Genomic DNA, 24,063 nt, shown 5'->3' on the forward strand with positions numbered 1-24,063 from the left:
AATCATCAGAGAGATAAATACCGAAAATAAACATTAATATTACCCAGATCTTGACGTTTCTGCAGACCGATTTAAAGCACAGTAACAACCAGTAATATCAGAACTACATCAATCAAAAGCATCAACTTTAAGATACCAGAAACACCTAAAACACAACTAAATTGAAAACATCAAATTAATTTATTTATTTTTAAAAACTAGATCATCAATCCCTTCAGGGGAGGTTTGGTCCTTGGATACACATTTGGGCTACTTGGAGGCCTTATCAGTCTTCTTTCAGCAACAAGACAGTCAAGTTGGAAATAGCACCACTGATAGCAACTATAAGCAACTTCCCCAACTCCTCCTCCCCACTACAACCACGAAACATAACATGGAATAACATTAAATAAGCATCAGAATACCACAGCCAAAGTCACTTGCGTTTTTGGTACACAGCATTCCATAACCTTTAATTTGCACAATACAAAACCTTTGGTACACATGCCTTTGGTGTTATAAACAGTTGACGTGGAGAGAAAAGTTGGACGAAAACAAGAGGTTTCCATTAATGAAGCAAACTTCTACACGCAATACAATAAAGCAAGAATACAAGTTTCAACCATCAAATCCCATCTCTATCACCAAAGGCATCCTAAGACCGATATACATAACTAAATTAAATTTATATTCTAAGCCTTTCTGGGAGATTTGGTAGCTTTAGATGGAGATTTGGGCTCCTTGGAAGCCTTATCGGACTTCTTGGGCAACAAAACAGGGTTAATGTTGGGAAGCACACCACCATGAGCAATGGTCACACCAGAAAGCAATTTCCCCAATTCCTCATCGTTCCTCACAGCCAAAAGAACATGTCTTGGAATAATCCTGTTCTTCTTGTTGTCACGGGCAGCATTACCAGCCAGCTCAAGAACCTACACAACCCAATCAAAACATCAACAAAATCTATCAGCAAAACACCAAATTAAGCAATTCACAATCACTCAGAAATGCAGTCAATGTTAGGTTACCTCAGCAGCTAGGTATTCAAGAACTGCAGCCAAATAAACGGGAGCACCGGATCCTACACGCTGCGCGTACCTTCCTTTTTTCAAAAAACGTCCAATTCTTCCGACAGGGAACTGAAGACCGGCCTTAACAGACCTCGACACTGCCTTCTTTTTTGGTCCGCCACCCTTCCTTCCTCCGGCACCCTTCTTGATTTTTCCGGTGGTATCCATGGCCAAACCCTATATTTTAGGCGAAAAATCAGAGTGGTGATGAAAAAGGAGTAATTGCAAGAGAACAAGATGCACATTGAAGATTTGTTGTCACCGTTTTTATATTATAAAGGTTTTTGAACTCAATGCCTCAGGATCGGGCATTGAAATAATATTCACCGTTGGATTCTACTTTTATCTACGGTTCACGATGGCTCGCGTGGCAATCCGTGTCCTTCAATTCTATTGGTCTTTCAGGGAATCTTCGACACCATATTGCTACTACGACTTTAAATTATAGTAATCTTTTTTTATTGGAATTTCAATTTTATATACAGTAGAATATTAACGTTGATATATTACGAAAATAATATTAAAGTACACACGACTATGATATCAAAACTTTAAAATATTCATTATTTGCATGTTTTTAACATTATAAAAAATAAGTAATACTGAAATATTCATTAAAATAAAAATAACATTTAAATATATTTGTTTATATATTGAATATATTATATAACGGAAAAAACTAGAAAGGACCAAGACCCTTATTCATGTGTAATTATTAAGGTTGAAAATAACATAATACTTGTCACTTGGAAAATTTTGTGAAGTGTGTAAGTGTAACACACGCTACTATACATAGATTTTCGTTATATTAACAATACAGTCAGCTTTTTGTCTTAAAAAACCATTTGATAAATCTTCTGGGCAACTTGTATTCAAATGTAATGAAACAAAAAAAATAGAACTAGTTAAAGAATAATATCAGGTTGGTTTTCGTGAGCATTCAAATATGAAATCTCTTTACAAAAAAAATGATTAATTTTTAATAAATAAATTCCATCAAAGTTATAAAATTAGTCATACAAAAATTTGAAATTAAAATTAAGGGTTCTTTAAATTTTAAAAACTCGAAAAATGAGAAATGTATGAACATACTACATGTAATTTATTACCTGCTACCTGTTATTTGTTACCTATTAATTGTTACTTGTTACATGTTACCTGGTACCTGATACATGCTACCTATTACCTGCAACCTGCTATCTACTATTTGCTACCTATTACCTATTACCTGTTACCTACTACCTGTTACTTCTTACCTGCTACCTGCAACTTGTTACCTGTAATCTGCTACCTACTACATGTTACATGCTAATTGTTACCTATTACCTGTTACCTGCTACATGTTACATGTTATTTGCTACATGTTACCTATTACATGTTACCTGTTACCAGCTACCTGTTACATGCTACTTGTTACCTGCTACTTGCTACCTATTACATGTTAACCTGTTACCTGCTACATGTTACCTGTTACCTACCTTTTACTTGCTACCTGTAACCTACTACCTGCTACCTGCTACCTGTAACATGTTACATGTTACCTGCGACCTGTAACTTGTTACCTGTTACTTGTAACCTGGTACTTGTTACTTGCTACATGTTACTTGTTACCTATAACCTGCTACCTGCTACCTGTTACTTGTTATCTATAACCTGCTACTGGATACCTGTTACCTGTAACATGTTACCTGCTACATGCTACCTGTAACATGTTACCTGCTACATGCTACCTGTAACATGTTACCTGCTACATGCTACCTGTAACATGTTACCTGCTACATGCTACCTGTAACATGTTACCTGCTACATGCTACCTGTAACATGTTACCTGCTACATGCTACCTGTTACTTGTAACCTGCTACTTACTACCTGTTACTTGTTACATGTTACCTGCTACCTGTAACATGCTACCTGTAACTTGTTACCTGTTACCTGCTACCTGTTATTTGTTACCTGCTACCTGTTAACTGTTACCTGCTACTTGTTACCTGCTACCTGCTACCTGCTATTTGGTACCTAATACATGCTACATGCTACCTGGAACCTACTACCTGCTACCTAGAACTTGCTACTTGCAACATGCTACCGGTTACATGTTACTTGCTACATACTACTTGTTACCTGCTACATGTTACCTGCTACTTGTTACCTGTTACTTGGAACCTGCTACCTGTTACCTGTTACTTGTTACCTATAACCTGCTACCGGTTACCTGCTACCTGGTATCTGCTACCTATAACCTGCTACATGCTACTTGCTACTTGTAACCTGTTACCTGCTACATGTTACCTGCTACCTGTTACCTGCTACCTGTTTCCTGCTACCTGTAACCTGCTACCTGTAACCTGTAACTTGTTACCTGCTACTTGTAACCTAGTACTTGCTACGTGTAACCTGGTACTTGTTACTTGTTACCTGCTACCTACTACCTGCTACTTGTTACCTGTTACATGTTACCTGCTACCTGCTATTTGTAACCTGCTACATGGTACATGTTACCTGTAACCTGCTACCTGCTACATGCTACCTGTAACTTGTTACCTATTATCTCTTACGGTTATCTGTTACCTGCTACCTGTTATTTGTTACCTGCTACTTGTTATCTGTTACCTGCTACTTGTTATCTGCTACCTGTTATCTGTTACCTGCTACTTGTTATTTGTTACCTGCTACTTGTTATCTGCTACTTGTTACCTGCTACCTGCCACATGTTACCTGCTACCTGGAACCTACTACCTGCTACTTGTAACATGCTACCGACTACCTGTTATCTGTTACTTGCTACATACTACTTGTTACCTGTTACATGTTACCTGCTACTTGTTACCTGATACCTGTAACCTGGTACGTGTTACCTGCTACTTGAAACTTGCTACATGTTACCTGTAACCTGCTACCTGTAACCTGTTACGTGTTACCTGTTACCTGTTACCTGCTACTTGCTATTTGCCTACTACATGCTACTTGTAACCCTGTTACCTGTAACCTGGTACACCTGTAACCTGATACCTGTAACCTGATACCTGTAACCTGGTACCTATTACCTGTAACCTGGTACTTGTTACCTGTAACCTAGTACCTGTGACATGTTACTTGCTGGTATTTGTTACCTGCTACCTGGTATTTGTTACCTGCTACCTGGTATTTGTTACATGTTACTTGTAACCTGCTACATGCTACTTGTTATTTGCTATCATTTACCTACTACCTGCTACATGATACCTGCTACATGTTACTTGTTACCGTCTACTTGTTACATGTAACCTATTATCTGCTACCTGTTATCTGTAAATTGTAACCTGCTACCTGTAATCTGCTACCTATTACTTGCTACATTTTACTTGCTACCTGTAAACTACTACTTGTTATGTGTAACCTTCTACCTCTTACGCTACCTATTACATGCTACCTGCTACCTATTACATGCTACCTGCTGCTTGTAACCTACTTGTTATATGTTATCTGGTACATGCTACCTTTTTAATTAAATTTTTCGTAACTAGTTAATTCTTTAATTAAATAATTTATTTTTTCTGATTTTTTTTTATGTTTACTTTATTTAGGCAAAATATTTATTAAAAACTATTTTAATGTTCAAACTTTATACATATAAAAAACGAAAAATAAAATAAAATATATATATATATATATGTATTTAAATATAAATTTAATCACAGGAATTAAACATAAGATTTTCTAATTATTAATTTAAAATAAAAATAATAATGAATATAATTATTTAAAAGTAGAATGTTATACATATCTTGTAATATCTTGTAAGTCATAAACAACGATTTTAATTAAAAACATGTATGGTTATAGAAAGAAAAAAAATATTATTTTTGAACAACATCCACCAGGACTGCAAAACCAAGACCAAATTGTTTTCTAGAGTTTAAATCACAATTTTTATGGCCAAATTGTTTTCTAAAGTTTAAATAACATTTTTTTATAGTTTAGGTCAGTGTTATTAACAAAAATTGTTTCCTAAAGTTTATATCACATTTTTATTACTTTAGATCGCTAGGCGTTACCTAAAATGATTCAATGTCTAGTTGGAACAAAAAGGAAGAGTTATTTTAATTTTTTGTTACTCAACATTTAAAAAGAGATGGAAATAAAATTCATTTTCTCTATTCTCGCCTACTATTAGATGATTTAGACCAAACAAACAACTAATTTAATTCATTTTTAATGCAGTGCATAAATGGTTTTCAAAAGTAAATCATCACTAAAATATGCCTCCAAAACAAAATGATTATCTTCATCTCTTCTCCTCAGTTAAAACAATCACACCCTCAAAATTCATCAAGTCATATACGCAGTAAAAAATTGAGAAACTGCATTTTGTACTCCATCAGTTACTCAGTAGTAGAGGCACATCTGAAAAAAAAGAGTTAAAGATTAAAAAAAAAAAACACTATTGATTTCATTCCCAGTACTAAGGTAAGAAACTAGTCTCTTGATCAAACAGACAATTTCCAGAAACATAACAGTACAAATATTTATACAACAACGAACCATATCTTGAAATAACCTTAAATAAGCATCAGAATAACAATGCAGAGTCACTTTTATTTGCCCTATTCAAACCTTAAAGAAGTCTCTTCCCATATAAGATCAACAAACAGTTGTCGTAGATAGAACAAATGGATGAAAACGATAGGTTTCCATTAATGAAGCAAACTTCTACACGCATTACAGTAAAGCAAGAATACAAGTTTCAACCGTCAAATCTCATATCTATTACACCAATGGCATCCTAACAGAGATATACATAACTAAATTAAATTTCTATTCTAAGCCTTTTTGGGAGATTTGGTAGCTTTAGATGGAGATTTGGGTTCCTTGGCAGCCTTCTCGGACTTCTTGGGCAACAGAACAGGGTTGATGTTGGGAAGCACACCACCATGGGCAATGGTCACGCCAGAAAGCAATTTCCCCAATTCCTCATCGTTCCTCACAGCCAGAAGAACATGTCTTGGAATAATCCTGTTCTTCTTGTTGTCACGGGCAGCATTTCCAGCCAGCTCAAGAACCTACACAATCGAATCAAAACATGAGCAAAACCTGTCAGCAAAACACCAAATTAAGCACAATTCACAATCACTCAAGAAATGCAGTCAATGTTAGGTTACCTCAGCTGCTAGGTATTCAAGAACTGCAGCCAAATAAACGGGAGCGCCGGCACCCACACGCTGAGCGTACCTTCCCTTTTTCAAAAACCGTCCGATTCTTCCGACGGGGAATTGAAGACCAGCCTTAACAGACCTCGACACTGCCTTCTTTTTTGGTCCGCCGCCCTTCCTTCCTCCGGCGCCCTTCTTGATTTTTCCGGTGGTATCCATGGCCAAACCCTATATTTTAGGAGAAGATGACAGTGTTGTGTGAGAGTATCGGTAAGAAGATGATGAAGAAAAGTTTCGTATGCTCTGCTTTATAAAGCTTTGGACATGTTCACGAGGATCAAGCACGGAGAGATGTGGACGGTTGGATTATATCTCATCCACGGCTCGAAATAATTTTCTTGGCGATCCGTGTCCTCCTGAACCAGCCAATGAGATTCCACTATACGGCACCCACCTTTTTTACTTCCAATTTTAAAATGAAGTTGAGATCTGGATAACAACCTGTGTATTCACATTAATATAATATGTGAAAATCAGAAAATAATACAAGAGAAGATTGAACTGCCTAAAAGATTGAAAAAAAAATCATAAGAATAATTTTAATTTTTTATTTTATTTTTGTTAGTTCAATTGAATAACAACATGTAATATAAAAGATAAAGGAAAAATTATATACTCCGCACTTTTATATAGATTTTTTTATTGTTGATGAACCACTAAAGTTTCACTAAAAAAAATTAGTATTTTATTGTTGATGAACCACTATTTGATTTTATTATTATTAGTATTTTATTATGTTATCTTATACAACGTAATATATTACAATTTTCACAGTACCCTTCTATTTCTTTCTAATGAATTCTTTTAACTTTTTAGTATTTAAAGTGATACTATAAATTAAGAAATATTTTATTTTAAGGTATGTACTCTCTAAGAGAGTGATTTCTTCTAAACATTTGTCTTAAGATAACTCTTTTGTTGTTCATTAATTAGATCTGAATTTACAACCATTCACACATCATAAAATAAATGTGTAAGAAATTTTATATTTATATGATTATGAGTATTCTAATAACTTACACTCTTAGGTGTCTAAATTCTAGCATAGAACAATTTCCTACCCCTAAATAGAGATATGTTATGACTTAATAGATTAAAACTATAGAAAATAGTTACACTTGTTTTTAGTTCCTCAAGAAAAACACTACATAAGGTCCAAATAAATTTTCAAATTGAATTATAATATTGAATCAAGAAATACATGTTATGTTGATCACAAGAGGTTACACATAAAAAAAGGTTGAAATTAATTTCTCACCAATGACTAAATTTAACTTTATAAGGGTTTCATTATATTTTTGTTGTGAGTTATTTGAGGAAGCATATATGCAAATTGTATAGGATTACAAAACAACAATAAATGGATTACTGTACAAGTTAGGTAAATCTAAGATAATAAGTGTACAAAATCTAAGATAATAATGTAAGTTTAAAAGTTATTGGTTGTTAGTCAAGAACGATACTAGTCTTTCATTCATCGTTTTATTGATTTATATGGATAACATGATTCTAACATTATTCTTGTGGAAATAACATACCATTAACATTGAGTTTCTTATTTAAATTAAATATGAAAATGAGTTCTACAAAATCTATTAACATATGTTCTCGTACAAAAGGGACTCAGAGAACTTCTAATTACTGAACTCTTTCTCGATCGGTGTGCACTCCTCCTTACACTTCTCAAACTAATTTAGCTTATTCTTCCTTCCTATGCTCTCACTCTTTCACTTCAGTCAAAATCTCATTTCTCACAGACTCTTAGTCGAGAGGACACCTGCAAAAGGTGTTTCAATACTCAAGTACTCGATATTCGGTTCAATTAATGCGCAATAATAACGCACATTATTCTCAAAAGTTGTGATTATTTATATGCTTCTTATGGGCTCGTTATTATTTGGTCGAATTAGCATTTGGACTGTAAGTAAAAGCATATTACTTAATTTTCTCTACGGTTTAGGCTTGTTAATCTCCTTCTAGTTGTAATCCATTTTGAACATGTCGATCAGCCAAAACTGGATACCGAGATTTTTAAGTCTCGTATGATTATGATCGGTACAACATCATTATATAAAAGTATTTTATTACAAAACCTAAAACAAATTACTTAAGATCTCAAAGTGAAATCTCCTTTTAAAATAAAAATGAATTGAGACCTTAAAATATGTCGTATCAAATACCCTACATAAAACAAAGGAGTGTGCAAAAAATAATACAAGCTCTCAAAATAAAAAATTTCCCTTTGTGTGAATAAAATTTTCTCACTTAACTTATGTTAATATGATTTTAAATTGAAGTTACCATAATTTAATCACAAATCTTGATTATATAGATATAGTTAAGATTATAAGATCGGTTACATAATTATGTAAAAAGACAAGGCACTATCATGACAGTAGAATTTTCACAAATTTTATCAATATTACCATTCTTTGTAAATATAATGAATGAATACACCAATGTTTATCCTTTATAACGATACTATTGAAACTCATTTGAAAATATTATTTATAAACTGTGCAAATGAAATTGAAGTCTTACTGAATCACCCCAACAATATGAAATTATTGTTATATCAGGCGCTGCTATATATCATTCTATGGAGTCTGAGAAGCTTTTGATTCAGGGATGTATTCCCTTATGCTGAATATTGATATATATGGAAAAGTTGCAGCAATATCAAATTTATTAAATGCATTTTGGAAAGCATAGTTTTTAAGTATCTCCTTAATCAACCATTGATTAAAAAGAACCAAGTTAATATTAACATAAACTCTACATAACTTTTTATATAATATTAATATTAAAAATATACTTTAAGTTCAACTCAATCTTATAAAAAAAATTAGTTTATAAGATAAGTTTTTTTACAATCACTTATATATTTATTATAGTAAATAAGATTTCAAAACCCAAATAAGCTTAATTTCTCGAGACGTGGGTGATCACTATCCATAAAAACTTATCTGCGATGTATTGCGCAAGTCCCTAAAATACAACAAAATCTTCTCTGATAATACCAAAGATATTAACTAGCAAACAACAAAATCAGAATAACAGAAATAGAAGAAAAGTTAAGAGTAAAAATAAATTATATTTTTTAGAGGAGTAGAAACTATGAGGCTCGAACACGCCTCTTAAATATTTTGTCGTGTTGGATATACGTATCGGACATCGACACGCATCGGTGAAATGTCAAATTCAAAAAATAGTTTTTGTATCTCTAATAATTCTACCATGGTTCAAAGACAATTTAAAAAAAAAAAAAACAAATACATTAGTTTTCTAAAAACTCAAAGCTATTATATAAGTTTTAATTATGATTATAAAAAATACGAAATAAATCATTTAAAGTCATGAGAAACATCTTTCTGCCAATAAAACTCAAAAATATTTATGCACATCAATCTTTATTATCGATTTATATAATTCATAATTATATAGTATATAGATTTGTGTCCCTATATCTTACATTTTCGAGATTATATGTGTCAAAGTGTTTCTTTTGTACTAGTGTCAGTGCTACATAGAGTATAAAAGAGAAAAGAGAGAAAATTGAAATTCATTGTGTTTCTGAAACAATTAGGTATTCCTATTTATAGATGGAAAAAGGATCAAAATCATCAAAACCATTCCATAGGACCAAAATCATCAAAATGATAGAAAAATGTGCCTTCATGACCGAATTCTTTTCTTAAATTTTGGAGAGGATTGGCGGAAGCTTCAATGGAAGAGATGAACAAGGATGACTCATATAGCGCTATGGTTTCCTTGAAGATGAATGATAGGTATGGAGAGTGATTGGTTGGGTCATATCACTTGAGCTAGGTGAAGAAGAAGATTAAAGTGTCTATCCTAGAGAGGCAAGACAAGGGAGTGTGAAAAAGGCTAACAACTTTGGCAGTAATTTTACTTATTCATTAATCTTACAAAAACATGGGTCAAACACCCCTTTATATAGTGTTAGGGTTCGGCCATTGGTGTACAAACTTGGTGGAAAATTCAAATGGAAAAATGGTTTGAATTAGGCGTCTATTTTGAGCTCACATGGTATGTATCATGTGCTCAAATTAGATCTAAAGGACCGACGAATGTTAAACTAAGTGTTTCTAGAAACCATAATTTAATCTTAATTGATTTTTAATTGTCAGGTTGATTTTTAGTTGCCTTAATTCAACCTAATTAACCTAATTACGTCCAAGAAAAAATAAAAGTCAAATTCAGTGGAGAGAAACAAAAGATTACAGACATAAAACTACAAATTATATTGTTTTCACATTTTATTTTCATTCTTTCAGTGTCGTGTGTCCTCCATCAGACAAAACAAACATCACGCCTAAAAAATACCTTGCACTTCCCAGTTAAAAGTAATAATAACATTATCATTAAAGACTGTCCAATCCCACTGCTTGGAATGGAAACAAGGAAATTTAAAAAACGCAAATCTAGGTAATACACTATTCCACGCACAGCTCCTTCATCACTGCACGCAACACTAAAAACAAATCCTACCCAAAATCATTATTTCCCTGAACAATAACCTGATCCAAACACAACCTAAAAGTAGATCTGGCAAAGTGCAGAAAGCAATGGAATAGGGCAATATAATGTATAATGTATCAGAGACAGATGAGAATCAGAAAGACAAATCTATTCATTACTGAGCCTTGTTTACTCTGATTAAGTGCAACATCATAAAGAAGAGGTAAAATCAAAACTACATGATGTATCAAAGTCATCACAATGATGATACAAGAAAAAGCCTAAACACAGATGTACATTGTGCACAGTAAATTATCATCGCAAACTAAGTCATCTAGGACTTTCTCGGAGACTTGGTAGCCTTGGATGGAGATTTAGGCTCCTTGGAAGCCTTCTCTGTCTTCTTGGGCAACAAGACAGGGTTAATGTTGGGAAGCACACCACCATGGGCAATGGTTACACCAGCAAGCAATTTCCCCAACTCTTCATCATTCCTCACAGCCAAAAGAACATGTCTTGGGATAATCCTGTTCTTCTTGTTATCCCTAGCAGCATTCCCAGCCAACTCAAGAACCTATCCAATCCAACCACAAAACCAAAATCAATCACCGAAACACTGAATTGACAACAATTAACAACCAATCACAGATGCAATTAACGTTTACTTACCTCAGCAGCAAGATATTCAAGAACTGCAGCAAGGTAAATGGGAGCACCGCTTCCAACACGCTGCGCGTACCTTCCTTTCTTCAAGTACCGTCCAATTCTTCCGACAGGGAACTGAAGACCGGCTTTGACCGACCTTGACACTGGTTTCTTCTTCGGTCCGCCACCCTTCCTTCCTCCGGCACCCTTCTTGATCTTGCCGGTGGTTTCCATATCAGAACCCTAGGATTTTGGTGAAATTTCTGAGTAGTGATGAAAAAGGAATAATTGCAAGAGAACAAGATGCACATGGAAGATAGGTTGTCACCGTTTTTATATTATAAAACTTTTGAACCCACTGCCTCAGGATCCGGCATTCAAATAATATTCACCGTTGGATTCTACTTTATCTACGGTCCACGATTGCTTATGTGGCAATCCGTGTCCTTCAATACTATTGCTCTTTCAGGGAATCTTCCAAACAATATTATGTTGGAATTTCATTCTTGCATTTTTTGTTATTGTGTAATTTCAATTTTATATACAGTAGAGTATTAAAATTGATATATTACAAAAAATAATATTAAAGTACACACGACTATAATATCAACAATTATATGCATGTTAAGTATATATAAGAACTTTATAATAATAAATGAAAAAATAACGATACTCCTTTTCTCTTAAGTATGTATTTTATAGGTTTTGACCCTTCATAGATGAAACTAAAAAAAAAATGGTCGTTATTTAACTACTTCACTATCGATTTTTTATTCTAAATCCAATGTTCAAGTTATTGGATTATGAAGTTTCTTTCAAATTCACTGACATAGAAAAATATTCCACAATTCAAGTATCTTAAAGGTGGATTGATATACAAGTTTCGTGAGCTTAGAAGTTATCCGTAATATTATATAAGAAATAAAATATTTTTTCTAACATCGATATGAAATATTTGATCATAATATTGATATTAAAATTTAGTGTATATTCATCAGTGTGGCTTGTGTAACGGAACACTTTTCTGTTTGGAAATTAGTTATAAGATTTTCAGTATAATCAAAACCAATCACCAACCTTTGAGATCATTTTATACGCTAACAATTGCCTCAGTATAAGGTTTAAAACACAGCATAAAGGCATTTTCGTCATTAGGCAAAAGCTTATGCAAACGTGCGCCCACACCACCTTCTATTTTTAGTCAAAGTCAAACGTTAGTTAGTGGCACTAAGTAACTAACAAAAACAAAAAACCTATTATTCTCTAAAATCCAAACCTATTTTCAGCGAAGACTTGTTCCTGAGTTCTGTTGTCACTTCTCCACGATCATGTCCCTCCTTTGCTTCCATACCTTTTTCCGGCAAGCGGTGTCCACGCGGTTACTCAACGCCGTTACATGGGCACTGCTATTAATCGTTACCGTGACGGTAGCATCGGTGGCTCCGGGGGTGACTTTTCTGCTGGCGATATCTCCACCTTCATCGTTCTCATCCAAACCTTGCAACGGTGTCGGTGAGTTTGTGAGAATTCCTTTGGATTTTCCCACAGCGATTGCGTGTTTGCCGCAACATGCGGTTATGAGCAGAACAAACCTTGATTTCTTCTTGCCAACGTTGTTCGCTGCTTTGGTTGTTGGTGCTTCAACTTGCCTCCTTCGTTCTGTGGCATGATTTCATTTGCATGCTGTAACTCATCAATTGGGGTTGTTAATATGCAGTTACTATATATCACCCACTTCATTCACTTTTGTACCACTAATTAAGAAACAAATTAAATGCTATTTTTTCCGTCAAGTTCAGTTTCACTTCTGCAAAATTTCTACTCAGAACTTAATCTGCTTTTATTTCTTAGATATTACGTCTTCTTTTAAATTCGCCGGCGAGGTTAATTCTAATACATAATTCTGTTAGAGAAGAGTTGAGAGTGTTTTTCTTCGTTTTATTTTTTATTTAATTGATTTTATGGTCTTAATATTCATCAGAATGTGATTACTCGATTTTTTGTCAATTTAATCTCCATTAAAAAGGAGTTAATATGGTTATTTGGTTAAATTCATGTACACCTGGGCAGTGTAAAAGTGTGAATATTCAAGATGAATTTTTTTATTTTTAGTTTATCCAACTTAGGGTGGTTGGTTTGTGCGAAAGAGGTGATAGGTATGTAGAAAATAGAATCGTGGTGGTTGCAAAAAAAACTTATCCATATAACAAAAAAGGGGTTTGCTTACAATAATTGGAGATAATAATACTTTAATTATGCTAATTTTGATTAAGCAAATGTTGTGTAATTTATTCTATATAATTGTATATATCTCTTTGTCATTGATTAGCTTGGAATCTCTCACTTAAAAAATTGATTTTACAAGGAAAAAAATAAATTTAAACTCATTTTTAATAATTAATTCGACATAATTACACATAAAAAAATACTTCAAGTTTATAATATGAAAAAATATAACACCTATAGATATGCTACCACCATATGCATATTCCATTAGCATTAGTTGAAAATAAATTGTTACTATCGAACATTCATTTAAACATTGAAAAGAAATTTTCACATGTACACTTTTAATATCCAATAATACGGTTAATAATCAAATAAGTTTCATTTGCTAAGTGTTTTTACAAGGTCGGGTACCTCTCAAAATGACTCTTGTAGTTTCCGTCTTTTCGTCCTTACCGTTCCTGTATTCGGCGTCTTCGTCTGGCAAGTCCTTCAAGAACGGCGGGGTGGGGTACCTACGAAGGTACTCCGACTCTCAAGTGAGTCCGGGTATAATATATAGGTATGCTGGGGATTAGAAGATTACCTCTGGCAAAGGGTCCCTTCTGGTATTTATAGCCTTGTGTTGGACTTCAGTTGTTATGGGTCTTCTTTTGGACTCAGGCGAAGGTCCATTTGTGCTTTAATAATGGTTCATGATTAAACTGACTTAATTATGGTTAATCACGATTTATCATCTGTTTCCACGTTCGTTCAGTCTTATCGACTATTCGGTCTTCCGGTAGTACATTTGCCCCCCAGGCTCGAGTGAAATTGTGGAAATGCAACGTAGAGTCTTAGATTGTCGAGAAGCCGAGACACCGAGAGCTCGTAAGTTAGTTTTGAATGTGTTGTTCATAATCCGTTGTTTGTATAATCTGTTTATGTCCTGGAGGCCGAATGGAAAATTTGTGTCTACTCGAGGCATGTGGATGTGATGTGTTGTCAGGTGGCGTGAGCTCGCGTGATCTGGTTCGTTGATATTGGGTTGATCCAACGGTGGAGATCGTGTGTGACGGCTCATACTTGCCTTTTCCTTCCCCTATAAATAGTGGTGGTGGGTTCCATTTTTCACGAGTTAACCGTGAATTAGCTCTGAGAATCCGAAAACCGAATACTCCTTCATTGTTTGTGTGTACTTGTTTGAAAAGTTTCTCTGAGGTAACCATGTCTTCTATGTAACCACTTTATTTTCTTCGGATTTTGGGAGTTCGAGTAGGGAAAGGCCACTGGTTATAGATGTTGTGCCTAGTGATGCCGAGAGTACTGAGGTTTCTTCTCAAGCACTCGGCCCTTCAAGCCGAGATAACCCTGAACCTGCTATGTCATCCTCCCTGAGTGCCTATCACGGAGAGGAAACTCGAGAGGTCGAATATATGTGGGTGGACAATAGAGTTCGTGAGGTTTTTTCTAAGTATACTGATGTTTCAATACTTCATGATTTTGTAGAGAGTTTTGATATTGTTCTAGAGGGTATGCTGAATGGTGCATTTGCATTACGTAGGTGTCGCGAATTTGAAACCATTTGTCTGGGTAGAGGGGAAGAAGCCAAAGATTTTTTCTATTTTTATTCTTGTTTGATTTCAAACATTCATGTCCGCTTTACTTTTGATGAGTTTACCATGGAGGTTTTGCGTGTCTTAAACGTAGCTCCCACGCAGTTGCATCCGAATAGTTGGGTTGCGCTTCAGGCTTTTCGGTTGCTCTGTGAGGTGCTTGGTCTTAAACCTACTCCTAGGCCTTTTTTACATTTTTTCGGTACAAGACCGGGAGACCAGATATGTTGGGTATCTTAGTCGGCCAATCAAAGACTAATTTCCTTCATCCTTTTACCACTTCCTATAAGAGATTTAAAGAAGGTTTCTTCAAGGTTGTGATTGAGGAGGAAGGTCGACCATTTTTCTTTGATGGTGAGACTCCCAGGTTCCCTTTCTATTGACAAAGGATTCAACACGTTTCTATATGTGGCCGAGAAGCCTGATGACCGAAGACGACTTGGAAGTACTATCTGTCCTGGATGGGCTTCCCCGCCAGATCCCAACTTGGGCTCTCGTCCGTGCCTACTTGTCTTTTAATAAAATTGTTGATGTTGATGATATGTGCCTTTTACTCGTCTCGACTCTTTTTTACTTTGACATTTGACTTAAGTCTGGTTATTCACATATATCATGGCAAGCCTGACACTGGCAGATGGGAACAAGGAATACTTCAAAGAGTTGCGCTTGAAGCGGCAACAAAGGGCTCAAGTTGCTGAAGCAGGTGTCGGGAGCTCCACGCCTGCCGCAAAGGCGACCATTCCAATAACTGTGGTGTCGGGACCAGATACCTCTCGTCCTTCTGCCAACCCGAATAAGAGAACAAAGGATGATCACGGGAAGGGTTAAGGTCGTTCTTCTCGACGTCACAGGGAATGCTCATCTTCGAGCAAGTCCTGGAAAAGACGCTGAGGTGTCGGCGGGTCAAGTTCAAACGACCTTGATTTTTTCAGCCATGACCTCCGAGTTGCTGAGGGGTGAGTGTGACTCTCAGGCCTTATGAGCAGGACTCCTTTTTGTCGGCTCGACCTTCTCAAGTCCATGATGCTTTCCACCATCCATTAATTCTCAAGTATGCACTATTAATTATGCTTCTTACAAACCTCTATTTCACAACTACAATTATGACACAATAGACTTGGTCATTGTAATGTTTATACTGTTAAATGCATATTGAATGCTTGTAACATTCCTTATAAGCCTCAATTATTTACATGATCCTTGTATTCGCGGCAAGCATCATCAACTTCTCTTTCATATTTCTAATACGCATTACACACAACCTTTACAACTTGTATTCATTGACATTTGAGACCCTGCTCCTGTGTGTGCATCCAATGCTGCTAAATATTATATATCTTTTTTAGATGTTACTACTAGATACACGTGGTTGTTTTTGCTGCATCATAATTCTCAAGCTTTGGATACGCTTATTCGTTTCAAATAGTTTGCTGAAAATCAAATTGGCTTTAAGCTTTGTGTCATTCAAACTTATAATGCTAAGGAATTCATTTGTTTTAAATCTTTCACTAAAAAATTTGAATTCTCCATCGCTTTACTTGCCCTCACACACATGGGTAAAATGGCCTTATTGAACGTAAGCATATGCACATTACTGATATAGGGTTAACTCTCCTTGCTTATGCATTTAACTCTCCTCTCACCATTGCCATGCATATCATAAATCTATTGCCCACCCTTGTGCTTTCAAATAAATCTCCACATGCATTGATGTTTAAAAAGAAACCGGATTATACCACGTTAAAGACCTTTTGTTGTGCATGCTATCCATTACTTAGGCCTTATTTTTTATTTTTTTTTTAATTTTATCAACAATAAACAATGAATAAATATGAACCACTTAAGGGGTGGTCCAACCCTTGTACATAAACACAATCTTTAACATTACTTGCTAGGCAAACCCCCGAAAAGGCTAACATAAAACCTAGTTGAACCTAGAGAGAAACACTTAAGGTGCTCAAGCCTACATCTAAAAAAAGTACATCACGAGACCATTCTCATACAAACCAAAGGGTCAAAACACCAATCAGAAAAAGAAAAAAGCGCAGAATGTGACTTAAATGTGTTCCATGTCCAAGCCTTTAATTGAACCAAAGCAAAAACTTTCACTACATCCACTACACCCCCTTTAAATATTACACTGTTTCAAGAACTCAGGCCTTATAATCAACATAAACTTGATTTCAAATATGCATGCTGTCTTTTCCTTGGCTATAACTCTCATAACAAGGGTTACATTTGCCTCTCACCTAGTGGCTATATATTTCGACACGTTATTTTTCATGAAGATTTATTTCCATACAATCTACCTGAGTATAATTTTCAGTCTTCTATTAATGATGTTCCTGCTTTGAACTGTTTCAATCCTCCTCTTATTGTGCTTGCTCCTCCTGTTGATAATTTTGTACCTCTTATTTCTCTTTCCTTTGACCCTCCTGCATCTACCCACATTAATACTCCTCCTCTGTTGGAGCCACCTTTGCCCACTAATAATGGTTTTGTCAATCATCATCCCATGACCACACGATTAAAGACCAGTAATTTCAAACTAGCAAATATTAATACTATATTTGGTTTTCACCCTAAAGTCCCTACTTCTGTTCACAAGGCACCATCTTTTCCTTCTTGGTTTCAAGCAATGAAGGATGAATACACGACTCTTCTCGTCAGTCACACATGGTCTCTCACACATCTTCCTATTGTGTGCAATTGGATATTCAAAAACAAGTTTCATGAGGATGGTTCTTTTAAAAGACACAAAGCACGCCTTGTAGCCAAAGGATTCACTCAAACAACAGGATGTGATTATAATGAGACTTATAGCCCTGTTGTAAAGCCCTCCATCATTCTCTTTGTGTTATCGCATGCTATCACTGCCGCTTGGCCCATCCACCAAATTGACGTCAATAACATGTTTTTGAATGGCGATCTTAAAGAGGACGTCTATATGACTCAACCACCAGGCTTCGTGTCTTCTTCAACACACCTAGTTTGTAAACTTCATAACGCTTTGTATGACTTAAAGCATACACCCAGATCATGGTTCCAAAAGCTAAGCACAACTCTTCAAAACTTTGGTTTTCATTCTACAAAAAGCGATAACTCTCTGTTTGTTCAATTTACTTCTGCGTATACTATCTTAATCTTAATTTATGTTGATGACATTATTATCACAGGTTCCTCCTTGAAGGAAATTCAAAAACTCTTCTCCAACCTCGGTTCGTGCTTTGCTATCAAGGACCTCGGTCCCCTCCATTACTTTCTTAGCGTTCAAGTCAAGCATCTTCCTCGTGCACTTATCTCAGCAAAAATATATCACTGACATGCTTCACCGCACCAACATGCACGCTGCCAAACCGCTGCTCACACCCATGCAAACCAATCTTCGCTTACAAAAAGATGCTTCTTCTGCTCTCCATGATCCCTCACAGTTTCGCTCTGTTGTGGGTGCACTCCAGTATATCCTTATCACTCGTCCAAAATTGTCTTTTGCAGTGAACAAAGTATGCCAATTTATGCACAACCCTCAAGAACACCACTGGAGGGCAGTTAAACGCATCCTTCGTTATCTTTTTGGCACCAGTTCTCATGGCTTGATTATTCAACCCAGTCCTACCACAAATGTTCGTGCCTTTAGTGATGCTGACTGGGGCAGTGATGTTGATGATCGAAAATCCACTATTGGTTATTGTGTTTACTATGGTCTCAATCTCATTGCTTGGTCATCACACAAACAACGTGTTGTTTCGCGTAGTAGTACTGAAGCTGAATATCGAAGCATCGTCGCTGCTTTAATTGAAGTCATCTGGTTACAATCTCTCCTACTGAGCTTTATATCCCGTCCAAGCTACCACAATTATTTTCAGATAATTTGGGAGCCATATCACTCAGCGTGAATCTTATACTACACTTTCGTACCAAACATTTCGAATTAGACCTTCATTTTGTTCGAGACTATGTTCAACAACACAAACTGCTGTTACTTCACCTTCCTGCTAGGTTCCAAGTAGCTGATATTCTTACTAAGCCCATTTGTGACCCTTATTTTTTAGATTTTAGACGTAAACTCATGGTTGGTGTTCTATCCACATATGTTTAAAGGTAGGGATATTAGACCATTAGTTATTTACGGTTAATGGTTTAAAACTGTTTTCAGTTTCCTCTCCACTTCCATTATTTTCCTCAGTATATAAACTTTTCTTTTCCCTTTCATAATAATAAGAGATTATCTTTTTTATATTCCGTTTTGGAATACTTTCATACATGACTTTCACACTAAAAAACCTACCTTCTTAACAAAAGATACTCTCTCTTAAGTCACATTCGAAGGAAGGTTTCCAACATAAATACTCTGAGGGTTGTATACAAAGTCTCTTTAGTGTCTCCCAATTAATTTCCATTTTCCTTCTCTTGGTGTTTTTGCAAAATTGATCTTTTCCTCGTGATTTCCAAAAGTACTTATACCATCTTCAGCTGTTTAAGAAATACCAAATAAACGTAATTGCATGAATAACTCGTTTTGGGTGAAAAGGAGAGTTATGTTTTTTTTTAAAGGTGATCGAGAAATAAAAGGTGTTATAGACAGAATAGAACGAATGTGGGTATGAATTTGTGAATATTGGAGAACTCTTTCAGAATACACCCTATAAGAAAACAAAAAAAATATCTTGTTTAAATATAGAAAATCGTTCCAATACTCAAATAATATATTTTATTTAAATCAAGGAAACTATTGTGACAACTGCTCTACAACTTATTTTATTAAAATCTTTAAATTAAAAAAAATCTCTAACAACTGCTATGATGATAACAAAGTTATGGAATAACTAAATAAATATTTAAATCTAGAAAATTTCTCCGACAATTACTTTAATAATTACAAAGATAATAAAATAATCAAAATAAAATATTGATATAAAGTTAAAATATTATTCTATGTAAAGATAATGATTTTAAAGAAAACATATTTCTTATATAGATATATAAGATTATTGTTGATTTTGTTAAAATAATAAATATAAGATTGTATTTATTTTTCATACACTCTTTTTTGCAAGACAAGTTGGTTATTATTTGCCCAATAGCGCGTGACCGCAGGCCCAGCAGTGTCTTTTATCACCCTCGTCTCTCTTTCTCTTCCTCTTCCTCTTCTTGGACGAAACCCTAATCCTCTCACTTTGCCCTCTTTTCTTCAACAACCTTCATAAATCCCAAATCGCTTCATCTTCTCTCAGATCTAACATCTGATTCCGTTCCTCGCCTGTTTCTCACAACCAAACATGTCTGCTGCTCTGGATATGACGCTCGACGATATTATAAAAAACAACAAGAAGTCAGCCTCCGCCAACACCAGGGGCCGAGGCCGAGCTTCGGGACCCGGACCTGCTCGCCGTCTTCCCAACCGTGCCGGAAATCGTCCTGCGCCGTACGCAGCAGCTAAGGTATTCGTTTTCATCCGATTAGGTTTTCTGTTTCGAAGATTCGCGATGTGACCTAATCCGTCTCTGTTACGGATCGGCTTGTGTAGGCGCCGGAGTCTGCGTGGCAGCACGATATGTACGCCGATCAGGGCGTCGCCACGGCTTTCGCAGGTCAAGGTGGTCGGGCCTCTTCCATCGAAACAGGGACGAAGCTTTATATATCTAATCTGGATTATGGGGTTTCCAATGACGATATTAAGGTAAGATCTGTACTCTGTCGGTACTTGGCTACTTTCTTGGTTCATATTTCGCGCAATTTAATTTGTCTCTGTATTGTTTGTATATTTAACCATCTTAGAAAATCGATTTCGGTGGGAGGGTCTCTATAACCTCGACTCCAAAAGTGGCCTCATACTCTGACTGATCTGCATACATGTTGTGCTACCACGCTATCTTCAGGCATGCTAGGCCCCTGTTTAAATGGAGACGTCGTGGCAGTATTGCATGTTTGCAAATCAGCCTCCAGAGTGTCTTATACCGAAATAAGGGCCAAGATTCCTCCAATATTTTTGTTTTAATTTTTTTTCCATCTAAAAATCTGAAATTGCGTGGAGCTTGTATATCGATTGTCATGCTACACACATCTATGCGGGTTTAGTTGTCAAGGTTTAATTATTAATTTTGGCCTTGTATTTGTATGTAATTATGCCTTTCGTCTTCTAATTTTGTTAACTTTGGCCATAACACTGCAACCATATTTTCTGGTGCTATAGCAACTCGGACCAAATCCAATTAAATCTGCTTATTTGTGGACTAAAACAATTTTTACTAATAGCACCAACACAACTTGCGCGTATATGTGTATGTCCAATTTAATAATGAAATGTTAAATCAATTAATTTTACATTCTTTAGTGTTTTCTTTTACGGGTTTGCATTATGCTTTGTTATGCTGTGTGTGTAAAACTTTGAGTTGTTACATGGCATTTCCATGTGTGGTGTTGTTAATGTTGTATTTTCTTGTATTTGTAGGAGTTATTTCTTGAAGTTGGTGACCTGAAACGGCACACTGTTCACTACGACAGGAGTGGAAGATCGAAGGTATCTTATCTAAACGACACAAATGGCTCCTTATGATGAATTGAGTGTGTCCTGCTGTATATAAAAATTGTTTTTTCATATAGGGTACAGCGGAAGTAGTTTTCTCTCGAAGAGCTGATGCTGTAGCTGCAGTGAAGAGGTATCACAATGTTCAGCTAGATGGGAAACCAATGAAGGTAGAGATCGTGGGGACAAATATTGCTACACATTCTGCAGTACCTCCTGTTAATGGAACTTTTGGAAATTCTGGAGGACCTCCCAGAAGGTATTGACCTCACCCATATGTTTGTGCATACCTGCCTGGATCTGATTTTTTGTGGTCTAAATGCTGAAGTATTTGTATATTTTATTTTATTCTTCCTGATCTACAATTTTTTATGTTGGAATATTACTTTTTGAGTATGCATATAATGCCAATGATTTGAGGGTTTGCTTTAATAATTGAGTTGTGTGTTCTTTGTTGTAAACAATTAATTATATTTGGAATTAGTTTAAGGGAATTTCATTTTGTACATTAATCTACTTTGAAATTGCTATTTCAAAATTCAAAAACAAACCAATATCTTGTATTTTAAGTTGATTGTTTGTATCATGGATTTTGACTTTCAAACAGTGGACAAGGGAGAAGTGGGCTACTAGGAAGGCCACGTGGTGCACCTAGAGGGCGAGGTAGCAGTCGGAGGGGTCGAGGAGGACGTGGTAGAGATCGTGATGAAAAGGTATCTGCTGAAGATCTTGATGCTGAGTTGGAGAAGTATCATGCTGAGGCTATGCAATTGAACTGAAGGAATCACTGATATTCTGTTTTATTGATATTACATTTGCGGTTGTCAAGGGCATGTCAATGGAACACCGCCCAAATATGTATCTTTATCGAAGTCATGCTTTTACGGAAAGGAAAAAGATAACTTAGAGTGAAAACTTTTACAGTTGATATATGTAGTTTGGGATTCTTTTATCAAATATTTATTTTCGTTGGGTATGACTATGCAATGTGGCTGAAGAAACAGAACTCAGCTTGTATTATTCACTCTGGCTCCTTTCATTGGATTTAATCATTTCTTTATTCAACAAGTGGGTATGGAAGTGGAACCCTGATCTCATCTATGCATGCACACAGCACAAAGAAAGCATTGGCTGCAATGTAGGAGGCTGCAGAATTCACCCATTTGATTGCTTTGTGCTTTGGTTAAAACTATTGCAATGGAATCTTCAAATAAGGTAGATTCCCTGCCCTAATTCCCTCCTTCAGCCCTCCTCCCTGAAAGAAAAAGTGATAATTTAATATCTTTTGCAGTGTTGTTTGTCTTGTGCTATACTTGTGTCATTTGATTCTGGTCTTGTTTGATTTAACTTCTTTACAAGTACTTATAGGAGAAAAATAGAGAAAGGAAATGAAGTAAGTTTCTTCTATGAGCTAAAAGTAATTTTTTGCGTAAGTAATTTTTTTTCAGTAACTTATGCATAACTTTTTTACAGTGATTTACGTACAAGTTATAAACTAATTTTTGGAATTGCTTGAGTGTGATTTTTTTTTGTAAATTAGCTTATGAATTAGATAATTTTAACTTTTAGGAGTTTATTTATTTATTTTATACTTCAAGTTCATGTAGAGAAGTTTATCCAAATAGAATCTTAATTTAATGCAATCTTAAGATTTTCTTATCTGTTGTTTTAGGGGAGTAATTTTTCTCTCAACTATTTTGGTAATTTTGGCATATTAGCTAGTGAGATGGAATCTATCATCTGTTCTTCACTGGTTGAGTGCACTGGTCAAGCTAAGAACATTTCAACAGATGAAGAGCCTCTGGGATAAGGATGCTGAAGGAGTTAGTATTTTTGGTATGCTCACTCTGGTTGCATTCTGATTAAGTTGTCCGTGTTTTGAATGTTTTGGTTTTGGCCTATTCTGTGATCTTCAATTTTCGGAACTGGTTGAAGTCAAAGTGTTAGTCTTTCTTACATTCCACATGTTCTCCGAATGGAACTGAGTGGGGAACTAGGGAAGAGGAAGTCGAAGTGCTTACTTTATTGGTGGTGCTAATCTGAATAGTTTTTGCAGTTACAGTCGAACTTAATTGTCATTATAGAGCCTGTTGCATATATACCACCTTACCCTGGGAATGGTAGGGGATGGTAAAGTATGCTTTATAGAGCCTGTTTCTCCTCTGTACTGGAGGTTTTTGAAACGGCAAAAGAGTATATTCAATTATTGAAGTTCACGCAAATAACATACATCAGTATAAATGGTGGTTGCTAAGGTGATGTGACAGCAAAACTTCCTGTGGGAAATGTTAGTTTCATTACTTGGATGGTGAAACTGGTGCCCCTGATGCTGAATTTAGAAGTCGTGGAG

The 24,063-nt window shown here is 35.6% G+C and overlaps 5 protein-coding genes across 5 annotated transcripts; 2 read left to right on the forward strand and 3 right to left on the reverse strand.

Annotated features, from left to right (window-relative positions):
* Positions 1 to 523: 523 nt before the first annotated feature.
* On the reverse strand, positions 524 to 1,309 carry LOC137817009 (histone H2A). Its single transcript, XM_068620208.2, has 2 exons — positions 1,008 to 1,309; positions 524 to 911 (listed from the first exon to the last, which is right to left on the reverse strand). The coding sequence occupies exons 1-2, from the start codon at positions 1,215 to 1,217 to the stop codon at positions 672 to 674; spliced, it is 450 nt and encodes a 149-aa protein (XP_068476309.1). The 5' UTR covers positions 1,218 to 1,309; the 3' UTR covers positions 524 to 671.
* A 4,391-nt stretch (positions 1,310 to 5,700) lies between these two features.
* LOC137816981 (histone H2A) lies at positions 5,701 to 6,518 on the reverse strand. The gene is made up of 2 exons (XM_068620173.2): positions 6,189 to 6,518; positions 5,701 to 6,089 (listed from the first exon to the last, which is right to left on the reverse strand). Exons 1-2 carry the CDS (start codon positions 6,396 to 6,398, stop codon positions 5,850 to 5,852), a joined length of 450 nt encoding a protein of 149 aa, XP_068476274.1. The 5' UTR covers positions 6,399 to 6,518; the 3' UTR covers positions 5,701 to 5,849.
* Positions 6,519 to 10,871: 4,353 nt separating this feature from the next.
* On the reverse strand, positions 10,872 to 11,684 carry LOC137816983 (histone H2A). The gene is made up of 2 exons (XM_068620174.1): positions 11,391 to 11,684; positions 10,872 to 11,295 (listed from the first exon to the last, which is right to left on the reverse strand). The coding sequence occupies exons 1-2, from the start codon at positions 11,598 to 11,600 to the stop codon at positions 11,056 to 11,058; spliced, it is 450 nt and encodes a 149-aa protein (XP_068476275.1). The 5' UTR covers positions 11,601 to 11,684; the 3' UTR covers positions 10,872 to 11,055.
* Positions 11,685 to 12,648: 964 nt separating this feature from the next.
* LOC150027636 (uncharacterized) lies at positions 12,649 to 13,181 on the forward strand. The gene has a single exon (XM_090302091.1). The coding sequence runs from the start codon at positions 12,695 to 12,697 to the stop codon at positions 13,034 to 13,036; it is 342 nt and encodes a 113-aa protein (XP_090158217.1). The 5' UTR covers positions 12,649 to 12,694; the 3' UTR covers positions 13,037 to 13,181.
* A 7,046-nt stretch (positions 13,182 to 20,227) lies between these two features.
* On the forward strand, positions 20,228 to 22,778 carry LOC137816985 (THO complex subunit 4B). The gene is made up of 5 exons (XM_068620176.2): positions 20,228 to 20,628; positions 20,715 to 20,867; positions 21,639 to 21,707; positions 21,791 to 21,972; positions 22,321 to 22,778. The coding sequence occupies exons 1-5, from the start codon at positions 20,467 to 20,469 to the stop codon at positions 22,490 to 22,492; spliced, it is 738 nt and encodes a 245-aa protein (XP_068476277.2). The 5' UTR covers positions 20,228 to 20,466; the 3' UTR covers positions 22,493 to 22,778.
* The last annotated feature ends 1,285 nt before the right edge of the window (positions 22,779 to 24,063 follow it).

Source organism: Phaseolus vulgaris, chromosome 5 (assembly GCF_051622355.1).
Source record: "Phaseolus vulgaris cultivar YP4 chromosome 5, ASM5162235v1, whole genome shotgun sequence".
NCBI lineage: Eukaryota > Viridiplantae > Streptophyta > Magnoliopsida > Fabales > Fabaceae > Phaseolus > Phaseolus vulgaris.

Coding starts and splice junctions, on each gene's coding strand:
- LOC137816985 (XM_068620176.2), top strand. CDS start 20,467: ATGTCTGCTGCTCTGGATATGACGCTCGACGATATTATAAAAAACAAC. Junction 20,629..20,714: donor CGCCGTACGCAGCAGCTAAG/GTATTCGTTTTC, acceptor CGGCTTGTGTAG/GCGCCGGAGTCTGCGTGGCA. Junction 21,708..21,790: donor ACAGGAGTGGAAGATCGAAG/GTATCTTATCTA, acceptor TTTTTCATATAG/GGTACAGCGGAAGTAGTTTT.
- LOC137816983 (XM_068620174.1), bottom strand. CDS start 11,600: ATGGAAACCACCGGCAAGATCAAGAAGGGTGCCGGAGGAAGGAAGGGT. Junction 11,296..11,390: donor TTGAATATCTTGCTGCTGAG/GTAAGTAAACGT, acceptor TGGATTGGATAG/GTTCTTGAGTTGGCTGGGAA.
- LOC137817009 (XM_068620208.2), bottom strand. CDS start 1,217: ATGGATACCACCGGAAAAATCAAGAAGGGTGCCGGAGGAAGGAAGGGT. Junction 912..1,007: donor TTGAATACCTAGCTGCTGAG/GTAACCTAACAT, acceptor TGGGTTGTGTAG/GTTCTTGAGCTGGCTGGTAA.
- LOC150027636 (XM_090302091.1), top strand. CDS start 12,695: ATGTCCCTCCTTTGCTTCCATACCTTTTTCCGGCAAGCGGTGTCCACG.
- LOC137816981 (XM_068620173.2), bottom strand. CDS start 6,398: ATGGATACCACCGGAAAAATCAAGAAGGGCGCCGGAGGAAGGAAGGGC. Junction 6,090..6,188: donor TTGAATACCTAGCAGCTGAG/GTAACCTAACAT, acceptor TCGATTGTGTAG/GTTCTTGAGCTGGCTGGAAA.